Raw genomic sequence first — 20,269 nt, 5'->3', positions numbered from 1 at the left:
AGGGTCTTCAGTGGCTGATTTTTTGGAAGTAGATTGCCAGGCCTTTCTTCTGAGATGCCTCTGGTTAAGCTCAAATTGCCAGTCTTTAACAGTTGAGCACATTAACCATTTGTACCACTCAGGGACTCCAGAGTTAGAGGAGAAGGTATTTATGGGAGTTACAGCTGACGTGACTTGCTGATAAATTGGATGTGGGAACATCAGGGAAAGAAGGAATCCAGTTTGAGGGGTAACATCTAGGTGTTTAGATTTAAGTAACTCGGCAAATGAGTGCTACAATATGCAGAAGACAGTTTTGGGGGAAATTAAGGTTTCTCTTTGGGTCGTGTAAAATTTCAAATACCTATAAGGCCTTCAAATTGTGATGCCAAATAGTGGAGTATATGAATGTGGAGCTCGATGATTGTCAGCTTATAGGTTGCTTTAAAGCCAAGGATTGGATGAGATAACCTGGTATATGTAACCTAAGAAAAGTGCTAAAGACTAAGCTCTGTAGCATTCCCAACATTTACAGGTCAAATTGAAAAGGAGGAATTAACAAAAGAAGATTATGACAGAGTTGCAAGCAAGATCAAAAGAAAACCAGGACAATGTAAATAGGGAAGCTGAGAAAGTAGTGTTTTTGCTGTTGAGATCAAAATGAATAGAAGTATCCACTGCATTTAGCAATATGAGGCCAGAGACATCTTTGAGTAATTGCATTGAAGGGGGAGTTAAAACCAACTTTCACTGTACCAAAGCATCAATATACACACCATACACACACACAAAAAATTCCAGGTGAGTTAAAGATCGAAATTTAAAAAGCAAAACCCTAAGACTGTGGAACAGTAAATTATTTCAAACACGATACAAATCACAAATAAACTATAAAGGAAATCATTTTGGGTACATTAAAATGGAAAACTTCTGTATATCAAACTGAGTGAAAAAACAAGCCACAGACTGAAAGAAGATATTTACATTACATAACCACCAATTATTAATATCTGGAATGTACAAAGAACTTCTACAACTCAATAAAAAGATAAGCAATCTAATAGAAAAAGGGGTAGAGGATATAAATAGGCAATTCAACGAAGAGGAAACCCAAACGGCCAGTAAATATATAAAAAGATGCTAAACCTCACTACCCGTCAGGGAAATAAAATTAAAACCACGAGACACAATTTCACTATTCTCAGACTGGCAAAAATAAAAAGTCTAGTAATGCCAGGAATTGGCAGGAATGTGGAACAAGACCTCCGCAAACTGCTGATATGAAAAATATGTGATAGCACATTAAATTTTTTAATTAAAAATTAAGCTAATATTTTAGTTTTTTTTCCTGCTAAAACTAAGAAAAAATCTTTTGTTAACTTACTGTTACTGAAAAAAATTTCTGACTATTATTTACAGGTGAGAAAAGGATAACTATCAGGTAGCAATCTTTAACATTTCTTTTCATTTCAAAGAAGTTTTCATAATCAAAGGTTTTGTGGTTTATGGAGAGAAAATTGTTCAAAGTGTCATTGACGATGAAGCAGTAGCGTTCCGTAGAATCTCTCCTTTCCTGGGGTTTATGTATCTCTTAAATTCTTTGGACATTTTTTGTGACTGTTACTCAAACTCCATTTCCAACCCCTTTTTCCTTTTCCCGTTGCTAATGTGAAAGATATGAAGAAGGACTGGATTTCTCAGCTCCCTTGCAGCTAGGGGTACCTATGCAGCACAATCTTTGTCATTGAGAGAGAAGCAGATCCCTGAAGGGCATGCTACTTCCACTTCCTTCTTGCTGCCTTAAAAAAGAACCAGAAGCGCAGCAGTCATTTGGTGACCTTGTTGCGATAAACATGTAGACAAGAAATGAAAAACATGAAGATAAAAGCCAGTATATACTCAGGATGGCAAAGTGAAAAGAGAGAGAGAGATCCTGGATCCATGATGGCATCACTGAACTGCTGGACCTGACTCATGCTATGTGAGACAAATCCCCATGGGTTTAAGACAGTGTTAGTTGGGTTTTATCTTGTTTGCAGCCAAACCTACTCCCTAACTGATGTGTCTTCTTTTCATGATTAAAGTCTTCACAATTGTTAGTTGGCAGGGATGGCTGATGATAAAACGGAATGCACAAAATACAAAATTTTATCATATTGCTACAATAAAATAAGACTGCTTAGCTGACAAATTACAAGCACACCTCAGAGATATTGCGGGTTCGGTGCCAGACCACTGCAATAAAGTGAGTCACATGAATTTTTTGATTTCCCAATGCATATAAAGGTTATGTTTATACTATACTGTAGTCTATTAAGTGTGCAGTAGCATAATGTCTGAAAAAAATGTACATACCTCTCATGGATTGAATTGTGTCCCCCCAACAAAATATGTGTCAACTTGATTAGGCCATGATTCCCAGTATTGTGTGGTTGCCCTCCATTTTGTGATTGTAATTTTATGTTAAAGAGAATTAGGATGGGAATTGTAACACCCTATCTAAGGTCACTTCCCTGATCCAACGTAAAGGGATTATCCCTGTGGTGTGGCCTGCACCACCTTTTATCTTAAAAGAGATAAAGGGAAGCCAGCAGATAGGGGGGACCTCACACCACCAAGGAAGAAGCACTGGGAGCAGAGCACGTACTTTGGACCCAGGGTTCCTGTGCAGAGAGGCTCCTAGTCCAGCAGAAGATTGATGACAAGGACCTTCCTCCAGAGCCGAGAGAGAAAGCCTTCCCCTGGAGCTGACGCCCTGAATTTGAACTTGTAGCCTCCAAGACTGTGAGAGAATAAATTTCTCCTTGTTAAAGCCATCCACTCTTATTTTTGTTATAGCAGCAATAGATAACCAAGAAAATACCTTAATTAAAAAATACTTTATTGCTAAAGAATGCTAACCATCACCTGCGCCTTCATGAAGTCATAATCGTTTTTGCTGGTGGAGGGTCTTGCCTCAGTGTTGATGGCTGCGGACCTACCAGGGAGCTGGTTGCTGAAGGTTGGGGTGGCTGTGGCAATTTCTTAAGACAACCTTGACGTTTGCTGTGTCGATTGACTCTTCCTTTCATGAAAGATTTCTCTAGCACACAATGCTGTTTGATAGCATTTTACCCAAAGTAGAGCTGCTTTCAAAATTGGAGTCAGTCCTGTCAAAGCCTGCCACTGCTTTGTCAATTAAGCTTATGTAATATTCTAAATCCTCTGTTGTCATTCAACCATGTTCATAGCATCTTTACCAGGAGTAGATTCCATCTCAAGAAACTTTGCTCATCCATAAAGAAGCAACTCCTCATTCATTAAAGTTTTATCATGAGATTGCACTAATTCAGTCACATCTTCAGGCTTCAGTTCTAATTCTAGTTCTCTTGCTGTTTTCACCACATTTGCAATTATTTCCTCCACTGAAGTCTTGAACCCCTCCAAGTCATCCATGAGGGTTGGAATCAACTTTTTCCAAACTCCTGTTAATGTTGATATTTTGACCTCCTCCTGTGAAATGTTCTTAATGGCATCTAAAATGCTGACTCCTTTCCAGAAGGTTTTTGATTTCCTTTGCCCAGATCCATCAGAGGAGTCACCGTCTATGGCAGCTATAGCCTTCCAAAATGTATTTCTTAAATAATAAACTTGAAAATCAAACTTAATCCTTGATCCATGGGCTGCAGAATGGATGTGGTGTTCACAGGCATGAGAGCAACATTAATCTCCTTGTACATCTCCATCAGAGCTCTTGGGTGACCAGGTGCATTGTCAATGAGCAGTAATATTTTGAATGGGGAATCTTTTTTTCTGAGCAGTAGGTCTCAACAGTGGGCTTAAATTATTCAGTAAACCATGTTGTAAACAGATGCACTGTCATCCAGGCTTTGGTGTTCTATTTACAGAGCACAGGCAGAGTAGATTTAGCATAAATCTTAAGGGCCCCAGGATTTTTGCAATGGTAAATGAGCATTGACTTCAACTTAAAGTCACCAGCTGCATTAGCCCCTAACAGGAGAGTCAGCCTGTCCTTTGAAGCCTTGAAGCCAGGTATTGACTTTTGCTCTCCAGCTATGGAAGTCTTAAATGGCATCTTCTTCCGGTATGAGGCTGTTTTGTGTACATTGAAAGTCTGTTGTTTAACCTAGCCACCTTCATCAGTCATCTCAGCTAGATCTTCTGGATGACTTGATTCAGCTCCTACATCAGCACTTCCTGCTTTACCTCGCACTTTTATGTTGTGGAGACGGCTTCTTTCCTTAAACCTCTCGAACCAACCTCTGCTAGCTTCCAACTTACCTTTTGCAGCTTCCTCACCTCTCTTAGCCTTCGTAGAATTGAAGAGAGTTAGGGCCTTGCTCTGGATTAGGCTTTGGCTTAGGGGAATGTTGTGACTGGTTTGATCTTCTATCCAGGCCACTAAAACTTTCTCCATATAAGCAATAAGGCTGTTCTGCTTTTTTATCATTCATGTGTTTACTAGAGTAGCCTTCCTCACTAAGCTTAATCATTTCTTAATTTTTCATTTAAAGTGAGAGATGTATGACTCTCCCTTTCGCTTTGAACTCTTAGAGGCCATCGTAGGGTTATTAATTGGCCTAATTTCAGTATTGTTATGTCTTAGGGAACAGGGAGTCCTGAGGAGAGGGACAGAGATGAGGAACAGCTGGTCGGTGGAGCAGTCAGAACACACACAACATTTATTGATGAAGTTTGCCGTTTTATATGGGTGCAGTTCGTGGTGCTCCAAAACAGTTACAAAAGTAGCATCAAAGATCATTGATGACAGATGGCCATAACAGATATAATAATGATGAAAAAGTTGAAATGTTGTGTGACAGAGAGATGAAGCGAGCACATGCTGCTGGAAAAATGGCGCTGATAAACTTGCTTGATGCAGCGTTGCCACAAACCTTCAATTTGTAAAAACACAATATCTGCAAAGTGCAGTTAAGTGAAGCACGATAAAACGAGGTATGCCTATAGTATGTTGGACTTTTGGTTATCATAAATATAGGGGTGTGTATATGATTAATTTGGTTATTTATCAAAATGAAAGAATATAAGTATAATGTCCTTTTTAATGTTACTTTATAATATTTAATATTTGAAATTAGCATCATAAAAATATATTTCAAACCTAGAAATATCTTAGCCTGTAGCCAAATTTCCTTTTTTTACAGATGAGAATGCTGAGACTTTGAGGGTATATAACTTATTCAGAGTTAATGACTGATTTTTCCATTTTGTATGTTTTGTCTAGAATATAGCCCAAGAGCGCTGAATCGAGTACTACATGATGAAATTCTTAATAAACCTATGGAAACACTTAAACTTGCTATTCCATCAGGAATATATACTCTTCAGAATAATTTACTCTACGTGGCACTGTCAAATCTAGATGCAGCTACTTATCAGGTACTTCAAATATATTTCTAATAGTCCTTTAAAAAAACAAATGATAATAATATTAACTGTCTGCTTTTTTTTTTTTTCCAGGTCACATATCAGTTGAAAATTCTTACAACGGCATTATTTTCTGTGTCTATGCTTAGTAAAAAATTAGGTGTGTACCAGTGGCTCTCCCTAGTAATTTTGATGACAGGAGTTGCTTTTGTACAGGTAACTATTCAAGATACGTATAGCTTTCATTTTTTATCACAGTTTCAAAACCTTATTGATTGTGAATGCAGGATATGATACTATTATTTGTTGAAGCAAATAAATGCTTGTTCTTCACAATTGACAGATAATTTCAGACATCTTCCTTCGTGGCACTGTAAGTGGTACAAAGAAATGGATTAAAAGCCAAAACATTTGATACAAAGAATTGAACAATTTAGTTAGGAAGACGTGACACTGCCTGTAAAACAAAGCGGATTTTTACTGTATGTCTGGAATATTTGAGATTATTAACCACTCCCTTCTTATTGTCTATCAGCTTCCCTGATACATTCTTTCCTGGTTCTTCTCATAGCTTTCAAGAGATTCCTTATCGCTTTCCTTAATGGAGTCTTCTTCCCTGATACTCCCCTTAGACATTGAGTTTTCCAAGGTAGATAATGGGACTGCTCCTATGCTTGTTACTTCTCTTGATTCGAGGCCTTATCTTTTGAGATTCCATTCATTCTGGAGGTTTTTATTAACACCTACATGCCAATGATTCCTCAGACTGTGTTATTAGCACTGATTATTGCTGTACTTTCAGATTTTGCATATGTAAAAGCCTGCTGGCGTTTTTGCTTGGCTGTTCAATAGGCCTTATAAACAGCATATCTAAAATTAAACTTTATCTCCTCTCCACCAAACCTGTTCTTGTTTCTATTTTTTCCAATCATTATTTACTCAGCCTGGGAGCTGTCTTAGATTTCTATCAGTTTATCTAATCAATCACTAAGGCGTTTCCGTTTCTGCTTTCTAATACTTTTGATTCTCTCCTTGCCTGGTTCTCTCTATTGTCACTTCCGTAGTTCACCTTCCTTATTTCTCACTTGATCTTTTGCCTCCAACTAGTTTTTTTACTCATCTTACCTATCCCCCAAAATTCAGCCTCTACTTAGTCACCACTGTGGTCTATCTAAAGCAAATCCTCTTGTCACTTTCCTGCCATCCAGAGGGCCCCTGTTACTTTCCCCTGAGTGTGGCATACATATCTTGAATAAATATTTTTAATAGCTATTTATTTTAATGGGCAATACAAAAATATGACTGATATATCAAGACCTATATTTTGATAGATATTGCTTAAGACAAGCCAATAAATTAGGCATTAAGTTTTTAAACATGAGTTGGTTTAAATTAAAATATCAAGTTATTAATAGTTCAGGTGAGACATGAATTTGGTAAAAATGACGAAGATGATAAGAAAATAACTGAGGTTTTTACCCTAGAGTATAAAGCCCAGAATAGTAAGCATGATTCACTGGACCTTCCATAATGCACCCACAGCTCCAAACTCATTTCTTCTACTCCACCCTTCACACTCTGAACTCCTGAACTGCTTGCTGAGGCTACTTTATGCATCCATACATTTTATTCATTTTCCTTTTTCTATCTAGGATGACTTCTGCCCCCTTTCTCTACCCCTCCTCCTAACCTCCCTTTGCCTGGCTAACTCCTACTCATTCTTAACGACTCAGTTGAGGCATCACCTCTACCAGGGGATCTACCTAACAACCCAAAATGAGTATTTACTCTTACTTCTCTTCTACCATAGTACCTGTACAGATATTTTCCATAGTACTCACATTAGAGTTAGATGCTCGTTTATATTTCCGTATTTACCACTATAACCAGATTTTAAGTTCCTAGAAGGCAGCATCTGTGTTCATTGCTCCTTCCATTTCTAGCGCCTAGCCCAGTGCCTGCAATATAACAATGCACTATAAACATTTGTTGAACTAAACTGAACTAATGGCATGATTTTAAGCATAGTTAAAGATTAGGAAAAACACATGACATTTCTTTCTGCATGATTAGTTGTCAACTGGTTTTATATACTGTAGGTTGTACTATCAAATGAAAAAAAACCCAAATCCATTGCCACTGGGCCAATTTCAACTCATAGCGATCCTATAGGACAGAGTAGAACTGCCTCATACGGTTTCCAAGGAATGGCTGGTGGATGCTAACTGCTTGGTTGCTAACTTTTTGGTTAGCTTCGGGAAAAAAGATCACTTCTGGGAAGGCTTCAGGGAGGAGGTTGAATTTGAATTAGTTTTTGAAAGATACTAGTTGTAATGAAATCTGCATATTGACTACCTGTCATATGCCAGGCACTCTGCTCAGTCCTTAAATAGTATTGTATCATGTAACAGATAACCATTTAAGACTAGATATTCTCCCCAATTTACAGAAGCAGACACTGCAGCTCAGAGAGGTTAAGTAAATTGCTTAGGACCTCATGTCTAGTACTAGTGGCAGAGCCAGAATTAGAACTCCTTAAAACATTTTATGTTCCACCTCCCAGTATGGTGAGTAGTGTCTGGGGTCTTAAAAGCTTATGAGCAGCCATGTAAGACACAGCAATTTGTCCGAATTCATCTGGAACAAAAGAGAAAGAAGGAAGCCCCAAGAGTGAGAGAAGGAACCAGACTACAGGACTAATTGTCTCCATGAAGCACTGCCTCCTCTACATTGAGAGCAGAAGAACTTGATGATGCCTGACTACCACTGCCGAATGTTTTGATCAGGGACACAGTAAATGGATCCTGATAGAAGGGGAGAAAAATGTGAAACAGGATTTCAAATTCTTGAAGAATCAGACTTAACTGGACCTGTTGAGGCTGGAGGAGTCCCTGAGACTATGGCCCTGAGTTACTCTTCAGACCTTGAATTGAAACTATCCTCTGTTGTCAGCTTTAAACTAAGTAACAGTTTAGTTCAAAAAGTAGATTATCATCCCTGAGTATTGCATTCTTTTAAAAAATTATATAAGACCAAATGAACAATAGCTATTTTAAAGCATAGATGAGAGTACTGGGGAGCAGGGAGTTTATGAGAATGAAACAACTAGAACAGAAATAATGAGAATGTTGACACAATATGAAGATGTAACCAATGTCACTGATCATTATGTCTAGAAACTGTTGAATATGAGTGTGTTTTGATGTGTATATTTTCACCAGAAATTAAATATTTGAAGGAAAAAAAAAAAAAAAAAACTTCGGCTCCAAAGTTTTATGCTTTTTCCAATATTCTGTGTTTTATAGTAAGCCTGAAGCATCAGAAAAAGGGGCTGATGTTAAAAAACAAACAAATGTGGATAAGCACAAGACACATCAAGGAATGGTAATTAACTTATTTGATTGGAATAAAGGATTGACAAAAGAAAAGTAAAAATGAAATTATAAAATACAAATTGGTTACCAAGTTATATGTGGCCTTCAGTACTGAGCTAGGAGGTTAGACTGTAAGGCTTCATGGGAGATTTAGAAGGGAGAGAAGCATATCAGAGACATTACGTAGGAGTGCTGGGCAGGCTGGTGGGGAAAAAGACTGGAGGAATGGAGAGCAGTTAGAAAGCATGATAGAGACATAAATCGGCCAGTTAGACTAGAATATTCCAGAGCAGTGATGTAAAAGTTGTTATAAAGGAAGAATCACTATGACTTCGAGTCTAATAAATATAGGGAAGAGAGATCAAGGAGATTAAAAAGACCTAGGTTTGAATGGTGGCATTTTAAATAGAAATAAAGGCATCAAAAGGTATATATGTTTTGGAGAGGGATGAGTAAATTTTAATCACATTGGTTTTAGGGAGTTAAGCTTCTGGACAGCAGGCTGTTGAAATCGTGGATTTGAGCTCAGGAGAGATGTCACTGCTTCTGTCAGCTTCCGTCAGGCAACGAGGTTGGTATAGACCATAATGCAGTAGAGCTGTGCTGTCCAGTATTATAGTCACAAGCCACATGTGGCTATTTAAATTTAAATTAATTAAAAGAAGATAAAAAATTTCAGGTCCTCATTCACAGTAGCCACATTTCAAATGCTCAGTAACCACATGTGGGTAGTTACTACCATATTGGACAGCACAAATATAGAACATTTCCATCATCACAGAAGGTCTATTGAGCAACACAGATAAAAAGATTGGAGAGCCGAGGACTAAGGAAAAGTGCAGGTGGCTTCAAGAGGCAAGGAATAAGTAGATAATGTCAGTGTGTAGGAGTCCTGGTGGTGCAGTGGATAAAGTGCTCAGCTGTTAACCAAAAGGTTGGTGATTTCGAACCCCTAGCCACTCCACAGGAAAAAGATGTGACAGTTTGCTTCCATAAGGATTTACAGCCTTGGAAACCCTATGGGGCAATTCTGCCCTATCCTACAGGGTTGCTGAGTCAGAATTAACTTGACAGCAGTGAGTTTGGTGTGCTGCAGTGAAGGCAAGCAGGATGGAGAATGAACAATTGTGCTACTGAAAGCTACTTTACACATTGATTGAGAAGTCTTCAATAGCCATGAAAACTAGTTTCAGGAAGAAAAGTGTTTAAGAAGTCCAGCTAGTAGAAGATCAAGCAGAGGAGTGAGGGAGTAGGTATAAAAGAAAATTTAACAGTAGTTATAGGATATTAATTCATTAGATTAAGGGTCAGTGACATCCAAGTAGAAGAAGCCCTGGTGGTACAGTGGTTAAAGTGCTCAGCTGTACACCGAAATGTTGGTGGCTTAACCCACCAGCCACTCTGCGGGAGAAGGATGTGGCAGTCCGCTTCTGTAATGATTTACACCCTTGGAAAAATGTAGAACAAAATTCTAACTCACAACAAAACAAAACAAAAACAAAAACCAGACTTAACTGGTCTGACAGAGATTGGAGTAACCCCAAGAGAAGGGGCCCCGGACACCCTTCTAGCTCGGTAATGAAGTCACTCCTTAGGTTCACCCACCCTTCAACCAACGTTTAGATAGGCCCATAAAATAAAATGAGATTAAATGGGCACACTACCCCAGGGGCAAGGACAAGAAGGCAGGAGGGGACAGGAGACCTGGTAATGGGGAACCCGAGGTCAAGAAGGGGAGAGTGTTGACATGTTGTGAGGTTCACAACCCATGTCACCAAGCAGTATGTGTACTAATTGTTTAATGAGAAACTAGTTTGTTCTGTAAACCTTCATCTAAAGCACAATTAAAAAAAATAAAAGATATACAGCCTTGGAAACCCTACAGGGCAGTTCTGCTCTGTCCTGTGGGGTCACTATGAGTCAGATTTGACACAACAGCAATGGGTTTAACATCTAAGTCATAGGGTGTCATGCTAGATTGTGGTACCTGGTACAGTGGCCTTGGAGTCCCTTCTGTTAAAAATAATAAGCCAAATAATAATATAAAAATTGATTAAAGTTTATTTAATATACGAGTTTCAAATTGAGACAATATTTCTGACTAAATTCCAAAAAAGAACAACCCCTCACAGATTTTTCTACCCCAGCTTATCACTAGTAATTATACATTGCCACAGAAACGGGGCCAGAATAGTATTTACACAATAACTTGTGGACATGCAGTATTCTGTAACAATTCAAATAATTACTGATTGACCTTAAAACATAGCTTCTAGTCTGACCTTTGGAATTGCTTTTGTCAAAACTGACTGCATGCAGATAGTTCTTTAAAACAGCACAGTGCCCAAGGCAAGTGTTTTTTTTAATTAAGCTTAGATTGTTGTTTCACTTAAAGATGGCTTTTAGGAAAACACTTTCAGCTCAGAAAGATTACCTCACAGTAACAGTTTCCTCAGGGAAATAGTTGAGGTGGGTCATTTAAACTGCTGTGGCTCCAGAAAGTCTAGATTCCATGAAAATTAAAAATTCTGTCCACACTTTCAACACATACTTTTCCTAGTATATCCAAAGTTTTCCTTCATTTTCTGATGGTCTGTCTTTCCTTGACAATGTTTGAGGTTCACTTTCCACCAACTTGCCTTTATTATTATTTTTTTCCCCTGCTTTTGCTAAGGCAGCAGAAGGAATATAAGATTCTTATTCTTTCATCTACTTCTATTTAAAATGGTGCCTCTTAATTAAGTTTTAGAGAACTATCTCAAAGTAATGGATTAGTCTCTATAGAGGTAAAGTATAAAGTATTATCTCTTGGTATTTTTTTTTTAATTATAAGCTGTAATTTATTATCATTGTAGGGGGAAAAATCACATGATTCTAAGGTTTTCTTTCAAAAGCTCTTCTCTGCAATTCTTAAGAATGATATTGCTTGAGATTTTATCTTAAGGTCTGAGAGTGGGCTCTAAATATGCATGTTGTAAAATATTAAAAGAATTAAACTTCAATTTTGTTTTTCTTTTTGTTCAGTGGCCTTCAGATTCTCAAGAACTTAATTCTAAGGAGCTTTCGGCTGGCTCTCAATTTGTAGGCCTCATGGCAGTTCTCATAGCATGTTTTTCAAGTGGCTTTGCTGGAGTTTACTTTGAGAAAATCTTAAAAGAGACAAAACAATCAGTGTGGATAAGAAACATTCAGCTTGGTAAGTTTTTCTATACATCTTTAAATAAGCCTCACAGAAAATATTCTATTGATCCAAATGTCTGGCAATTTTTTTTTTTGTCTTTAAAAAATTTGTTTTAAGTGGATGTCTTTATTCAAGAATATAGAATTTTAAGCCTATGATGTAAGGGTGATGACTGTTTCTGTCCTCACCATTTGGAGTCTTAGTAACTTTATCATTGGTTGCTACTTCTTTCTTAGAAGATGTTGCAAATTACTTATATATTATATCTATAAGAAACAGGATTAAGTAGAGGAAATTGAAATAATGTACCTTTGGCTTCTAACATCTTAATTGGCTTTTTTATTTCAAAATGTTTTGTTTTGGATCTTTAAAAAAATCCCTGAGTCACTTTCCTAATTGAAGGTAAAAGCTCGTTGCCATACAGTTGATTCCAACTGGTGGCAGTTAGTAGGCCAGTATTGGCGATACATGCAGGGAACACCAGCTGAAGGTAAGTAGTTTAAAAGAAAAAAAAAAATCCCACGTATTGAAGGACTGCCTTTATTTGAACAATGGGTTGAATAAAATGTTCAAACTATTTATAGTAATGTGGCTGTTTTGGATTGAATTGTGTCCCCCCAAAATGAGTATTAACTTGGCTAGGCCATGATTCCCAGCATTGTGTGGTTGTCCACCACTTTGTGATCTGATGTGATTATCCTATGTGTTGTAAATTCTAACCTCTATGATGTTTATTGAGGCAGGATTAGAGGCAGTTATGCCAGTGAGGCAGGACTCAATCTACAGGATTAGGTTGTATTTTGAGTCAATCTCTTTTGAGATATAAAAGAGAGAATCAAGCAGAAAAGAGAGGGACCTCATTACCACTAAGCAAGAAAAGCCAGGAGCGGATCATGTCCTTTGGACCCAGGGTCCGTGCACTGAGAAGCTCCTAGACCAAAGGAGTATTGATGATAAGGACCTTCCTCCAGAGCTGAGAGAGAGAGAGAGAAAGCCATCCCCTGGAGCAGGTACCCTGAATTTGGACTTCTAGCCTCCTAAACTGTGAGAGAATAAATTTCTGTTTGTTAAAGTCATCCACTTGTGGTATTTCTGTTATAGCAGCACTAAGACCCAAACCAAAAATCAAACACGTTGTTGTTGAGTTGATTCTGACTCATAGCGAACCTATAGGACAGGGTGGAATTGCCCCATAGAGTTTCCAAGGAGCGCCTGGTGGATTTGAACTGCCGACCTTTTGGTTAGCAGCCATAGCTCTTAACCACTACACCACCAGGGTTTCCAATAACTAAGACAGTAACATGTAACTCTTCATACAAAGATTCTAACCCTTAATATGATTCTTGGCATATATTCATCCTGGAAGATGCTGCAAATCAACACAATCTATTTTAACGTCTGCCCTTGTGATGATGGGGCTCATTTTTGAAACCAGTTTTTTTTTCTGTCTACACCAATACCATGTCTCTTTATCAACAGTCATACAAGCCTCTTTAGGCCCTACTCAGTGAATTATATATGCCATAGCAAATACCAAGTAGTCCTTTTGTTATGTACTTTTTAGTGACATCGTTTACCTTTGTCAGGCTGTGTACATACACTTCACCCTCATTCTATGTTACCGTTCTCATCACCAGAGAACTGACTGTACTTTTAATGGCCTGTATTTAAGTCAAACCATCCCAAGCAAACCTTACAAAGCATCTTTCCAGCTATTTTCGAGTAATGTGATAATGAACAGAACGAATATTATATCACATAGAATTTATCTGTTTCTCTACAAAATTTGTAGAAATGTATTGAGTTTTTTTTTTTTTCTTAAGAACATGCAAAAGAAATATATTTGAAAACATTTTTTTTGTTGTGGTGAGATATCTATAAGGAGCCGTGGTCACACAATGGTTAAGTGCTCAGCTGTTAGCCAAAAGGTTGGCAGTTCAAACTTACCTAGTAGGTCTGTGGGAGAAAGACCTGGTGATCTGCTCTTGTAAAGATTACAGCCTAGAAAACCCTATGGGGCAGTTTTACTCTGTCACACGGGGTTGCTATGAGTCGAAAACCAACTCAATGTCACCTAACAACAACATACATAATAAAACATTTGCCATTTCAACCATTTCTGTGTGTACAATTAAGTGAGTGAGATTTGTTTGCCATTTGTGCAACCATCACCACTATCTGGTTCCAAGTTTTTCATCACCCACAACAGATTCAGTGCCCCTTAATGAAAGAGATGCTTTTTCTTTTTTCTGATTGTTGTGAAATTATTGTCTTAGTTTCCTAGTGCTGCTATAACAGAAACACCACGAGTGGGTGGCTTTAAGGAACAGAAATTTATTTTCACACAGTTGAAGAGACTAGAAGTCCCAGTTCAGAGTGTGGTCTAGGGGGAGGTTCTTTCTTGTTTATTTCAGCTTCCTAATGTTGTGGTGTGCTGCTAAGACGATTCTGACTCATAGCGACCCTACAGGACAGAGCAGAACTGCCCCACAGGGTTTCCTAGGCTGTAATCTTTACAGGAGCAGGTTGTCATGTCTTATCTCCCACAGAGCCACTTCTAGTAGCTGCCAATCCTTGGGATTTCTGGGCTTGTAGATTCTTCTGCCTCTGTCATCATCAGATAGCCTCTGTCTTCCCCTTTTGTGCCACTTGGTTCTGTGTCTAGTCTGCTGTTTTTATACCTCAGACCAAAAAAACCCAAACCCGTTGCCGTTGAGTTGATTCTGACTCATAGTGACCCTATAGGACAGAGTAGAACTGCCCCGTGGGGTTTCCAAGGAGCAGCTGCTGAATTCGAACAGCCAACCTTTTGATTAGAAGCCAAGGTCTTAACTATTGTGCCACCAAGGCTCCTTTTATAACACAGAAGTAATTAAGTTTAGGGCACATCCTATACTGTTCTAGGCTCATTAACATAACAAAGAAAACCATATTCCCAAATGGATTGTTTCCACAGGTATAGGGATTAGGATTGCAACACATATTTGGTGGAACATAATTCAATCCATAACAAATATATATAACAACATTTGTGAGTTCAACATTCTTCACGTTACAATTTAGTGACTCCAATTATATTAATCATGTTGTGCAACCATCACCGATATCCTTTGCCAGATTTTCCATCATGTAAACAGTAACTCAGTGCTTCTTAAGCTATATCTCACCTTCCTTCCTCCCTTCTGCCCCTGATAAACACTAATAAACTTTGGTTTCTCTAGATGGCAAGGCTCACAGACTTCAAAAGCATTAAGCAGTTTTATCTTGAATTTCATAAAGAGTGTGCCTATAGCATACTTGTGAAGAATGCTTGGTTTTATAGTTAGACTATGCAAATTCTGTTTTTGTCAGTTACTGCTGTGTGACCTTAAGGAAATTACCTAACCTTTCTCTGCTTTGCTTTCCTCATCTATAAAAGGTTCTTAATTACAGTACCTACCATATAGGTTGCTATGACGATTAAATGAGATAATACCTGTAAAGTGCTTAGAATAAAATGCATTCAGGAGGAAAAGTATATAGTAAGCATTAATAAATGTACACCATTTATATAAATGTTGTACAAGGTTTTAGAAATCTCAGAAAATTAATAGATACTCCAGTTTGACTTGCATAAACTTGTTTAGTTTATTCTAAGTTAGTCATGGCAAGGCACACATATAAGAACCTCACAACATTCATTTAGAACCAGATAATCAGAATTAACAACTACAACGTTAGTTCAGTGTTAGAGTTCAAATCTTTAGACTTCAGGCTTTTACCTTTAATAAGAGGTTTCGGGAGCAAAGATTAATTAGGCTTTGAACTTGGCAAAGGTCCCTCGTAGCTAGGGTTCAAGGTCAGCAGCAGCAGACAGAATCTTAGTTCTGTCTCTGCCTTCTGTCAGTGAGTGAGCAGAAATTTAGGGTTTATGTGTGAATTTGCTACCTTGGGTCCACACGACAAGGGCATGTGATGTTAAAGAGTAGTAGTGTTATATCTGCTCCAGAGTTAGAGAGTAGCCAAATGATGCATCTTCTCTTCAAGGCTGGAAATTAGGCGGGTTCTTTAGGGTTCTGTTTCAATGCTAGTTTACAAAGATTAAGCATGCTATGTCTTTTTTAACACAGCACATCAGGTCAAAGTGACCTTAAAGGTTATTTACATCCTTTACACACTTCACATGCTTCTATGTCTAAGTTCTGAAATTTTCTATATAATCTCCTTATGACTTAACAGGTTACTAATGACTTATAGTTAATGTTATAGAGTCTTACAAAGGTATACATATTTCTAAATTCATATTACGAGGACTTATACATATGTATTTTGAAAGCATAATAGTGACTTATACCTTATGGGATTTGAGATCATTGTGGAAACATTTTTTTTTTTTAGAAAGGAATATTCAGAGTTGTGTGAGTTGCCCAAAATTTTCTTGAACTGTAAGATAAAAAGGAATATCCATGAACTTATTCTTTAGTTTGACCTCATACTATATTACTCATGGGAAAAAAATGGTAAACTGATTCAATGTTTTGAAAAGAATACTTAAATAAGTTATGTTGTCGTTAGTTGCTGTCGAGTTGGCCCCGGCTCCTGGCAGCCGTATGTATAACAAAATGAAACATCGCCTGGTCCTGTGCCATCTTGATCATTGGTGTGTTTGAGTGCATTGTTGTGGCTATTATGTCAAACCATCTCATTGAATAGATGAATCAAAAATACAAGAACAGAAATTAAACCAATGTGATAGCATTTTTTTCAAACATCAAATTATCAGAGATTAGCAAATTGATAATATCCAGTGTTAGCTAGGAAGAAACAGGAACTCTTATCACATGTGGTTGGTAGGAGTACATAGATCGATATAACCTTATTGGATCTCAATTTCAGGATGCAATTAAATACATACAGGCTTTGATGCAAGAATTCTACATTTGGATCCGATTATATTCTACAGATATATTTACACAAGAACATGAAGATAGATGCCCAAGGTTATTCATTTTAGCATTGTTTACAGTGGTAAAGATTAGGAAACAACAATTTAGAGGACTGGTTAAATAAATTATCAGTATGGTTAAATCATGGACTCCAGAGCCACACTGTTGCTTTTAGTTGCCATTGAGTTGATTCTGACTCCACATGTGAACTCCATGTGTGCAGAGTAGAACTGCTCCACAGGGTTTTCAAGGCTGTCATCTTTCAGAAGATCGCTAGGCCAATCTTCCAGTGTACCTCTGGGTGGGTTTGAACTGCCAATCTTTTGACTAGTACACCACCAAGCAGTTAACCATTTGTACCACCCAAGGAACACTGCCTCGGTTCAAATCATGAGTCCAGCACTGTCTCAATTACCTAGTACTGCTATAACAGAAATACCACAAGTGAATGACTTTAACAAACAGGAATTTATTTTCTCACAGTTTTGTTGTTGTTGTTAGGTGCCGTCGAGTCAGTTCCGACTCATAGCGACCCTATGTACTACCAAACGAAATACTGCCCAGTCCTGTGGCATCTTCATGGTCGTTGTTATGCTTGAGCCCATTGTTGCAGCCATGGTGTCAGTCCATTTTGTCAAGGGTCTTCACTGACCTTCACTGACTCTTCTTCACTGACTCTCTACTTTACTCTTACAGCTTAGCAGGCTAGAAGTCCAAATTCAGTGTGCCAGCTCTAGGGGAAGGCTTTATCTCTCTGTCGGCTCTAGGGGAAGATCCTTGTCTTCTTTCAGCTTCTATTCCTTGGCGAAAGACCTCTTTAAAGGTCATTTTAAAGCGGTCTTTCTCAGTAGTGTTAAAAAGCAAAGATGTCACCTTTAAGACTAAGGTGCACCTGACCCAAGCCATGGTATTTTCAGTCACATCATATGCATGTGAAAGCTGGACAATGAATAAGAAGACCGAAGAAGAATTGATGCCTTTGAATTGTGGTGTAGGTGAAGAATATTGAATATACCATGGACTGCCAAAAGAATGAACAAATCTGTCCTGGAAGTAGAATCAGAATGCTCCTTGGAAGCAAGGATGGTGATACTGCATCTTACATACTTTGGACATGTTGTCAGGAGCGATCAGTCCCTGGAGAAGGATATCATACTTGGTAAAGTATAGGGTCAGCAGAAAAGAGGAAGACCCTCAAGGAGATGGGTTGACACAGTGGGTGCAACAATGGCTCAAGCATAACAACGATTGTAAGGACGGCGCAGGACTGGGCAGTGTTTCATTCTGTGGTACATAAGGTCACTTTGAGTCAGAGCTGACTCGACGGTACCTAACAACAACAACATTCCTTGACAGTCATGTTGCATGGCCTCTATCTTTCCCCCATCCCTCCTTGCTTGCTTGCTCAATCTGCTTTTTTATATCTCGGAAGATACTGATTTAAGAACCCCATACCAATACTGCCTCATTAACATAACAGAGAAAACCCATTCCCAAATGGGATTATAACTACAGTTATAGAACCAAACCAAACCTGTTGACATTGAGTCAATTCAGACTCATAGCGACCCTATAACCGAAAACCAAACCCAGTGCCATCGAGTCAATTCTGACTCATAGCGACCCTATAGGACAGAGTAGAACTGCCCCATAGAGTTTCCAAGGAGCGCCTGGCAAATTTGAACTGCCAACCCTTTGGTTATCAGCCATAGCACTTAACCACTACGCCACCAGGGTTTCCCCTATAGGTATAGGGGTTAAGATTTACAACACATATTTTTTGGGAACACAATTCAATCTATAACAATCATTTACCAGCAGTATGAGTTTGGGCAAGTCATTTAACCTCCTCTGTTTCTTCATCTATAAAATGGGCATAAAAGTACCTACCTCATGGGACTGTGTGACTTAACATATGTAAAGCACTTAGAAAAATTCCTAACACATGGTGTTATATAGGTATTTGATACTGTTATCATCCACACAAGGAAATATTATGCTGTTGGAAAGAATGCAGTAGATCCGTACATACCGATGTATATGTCTGTACCCTTCTGTGCTGTACATTTTTAAAATAATTTTCAAGTGTTACTTTTATAATTAAAAAAAAAAACCTAATATCCTCAGGAGTGTTTATAATTTTGAATTATGGTGGCATTATTTTTACATTTGAAATTAGACATTGTAAAATGATAGAGCTGGAATAAATGGAATTTTAGAAAGGACATTTCACATCTTTTTCAGTTCCTTTCCATTTTGGAATACTTTGATTATTTATGACTTTATAAAGAAAACTGCCCTTTATAAAGAAACTTGTACTTTTTGTCTGGATATCTTACCAAGACTACCCATAAAAGGTGACCCCTGTACACATCCATTTCCTTATTGATTTCCTAGAAGTGCTCCTGGAAATCAGTTAAATCCAGTAATATGTGACTGACAGGCTCTGGGGTAGAGACAGGCTCTGGGGTAGAGACAGGCTCTGGGGTAGAGACAGGCTCTGGGGTAGAGACAGGCTCTGTGGTAGAGGTGAGTGATTCAGCAGTGAACAAGACGTAGCTCTTGCTCTCACTGAGCTGCTTTCCCTAACTCTGAGACGTCAGTAAGGACAGGTTCTGGTGCTGCCTATCATCAACTGCTTTTTAGCCCGGATTTTTTGGATATTACTCATTGTAATTTCAGAACTTAACGGGAAAAATGCTATATTATGTGCCTAAGTTTTATACCTTCATGTATGAATATATGAAAATCTAGACCTAGCATTGGGAAGACACAAGAATCAATGAAATATGCCAAAAGTGAGCTGTTTGCAAAGATTTGCAAACAAGGAATTTATATATTTTATTATTTTAGCATTCCAAATTTGGTAATCTCAGCTCTTTTTTATATTCTCATATGTTTCTTTTGCAGTCATAAGTATACTTTTGTTGTTAAGTTTATATAACTATCCAATAAAAATTAAGCAGTCAAATTTTATCATAAAGGAAAAGATAAATATAAAATGGGTTTTTTATTTGGAATATCAATGGAAAAATATCTTTTCAGACAAACTAAGTCACATATGACATAAACTTTATATATTTTTTTAGGTTTCTTTGGGAGTATATTTGGATTAATGGGTGTATACATTTATGATGGTGAATTGGTATCAAAGAATGGATTTTTTCAGGGATATAACCGACTGACCTGGATAGTTGTTGTTCTTCAGGTAAAGCATTTAAAGTCTTATATTTAATGCTAATAAACTTCACTTTATTATAGAGAATTGACGTAGCTACTGGTGAACTGATGTAAGGTAAAAATGTCCCTTCTGCTGTATTGTTCATTATATCTGAGTTTATTCAGAGAAGTTAAAATAGAACTAGTCTTAATGCCCAAATAAAAACTTATTTTGAAAAGGGATTGTGAATTAAAAAATTGTT

General features: G+C 37.8%; 1 protein-coding gene across 4 annotated transcripts in view; it reads left to right on the top strand.

Annotated features, from left to right (window-relative positions):
- Positions 1-20,269, top strand: part of SLC35A3 (solute carrier family 35 member A3) — a 77,089-nt gene that overhangs the window by 37,796 nt on the left and 19,024 nt on the right. For 2 of the 4 annotated variants that reach the window (XM_003409521.4, XM_064282496.1), the window contains exons 3-6: positions 5,225-5,379; positions 5,461-5,583; positions 11,766-11,937; positions 19,937-20,055. In XM_003409521.4, coding sequence (XP_003409569.1) covers positions 5,225-5,379; positions 5,461-5,583; positions 11,766-11,937; positions 19,937-20,055 — 569 coding nt within the window. The remainder of the gene's footprint in view (positions 1-5,224; positions 5,380-5,460; positions 5,584-11,765; positions 11,938-19,936; positions 20,056-20,269) is intronic. The other 2 variants (XR_010321515.1, XM_064282497.1) reach the window with 1 other exon arrangement.

Source organism: Loxodonta africana, chromosome 3 (genome assembly GCF_030014295.1).
Source record: "Loxodonta africana isolate mLoxAfr1 chromosome 3, mLoxAfr1.hap2, whole genome shotgun sequence".
NCBI classification, from domain to species: Eukaryota; Metazoa; Chordata; class Mammalia; order Proboscidea; family Elephantidae; genus Loxodonta; species Loxodonta africana.
The sequence above is the reverse complement of the archived record's forward strand: the minus strand, read 5'-3'. Positions and strand labels throughout refer to the sequence as shown.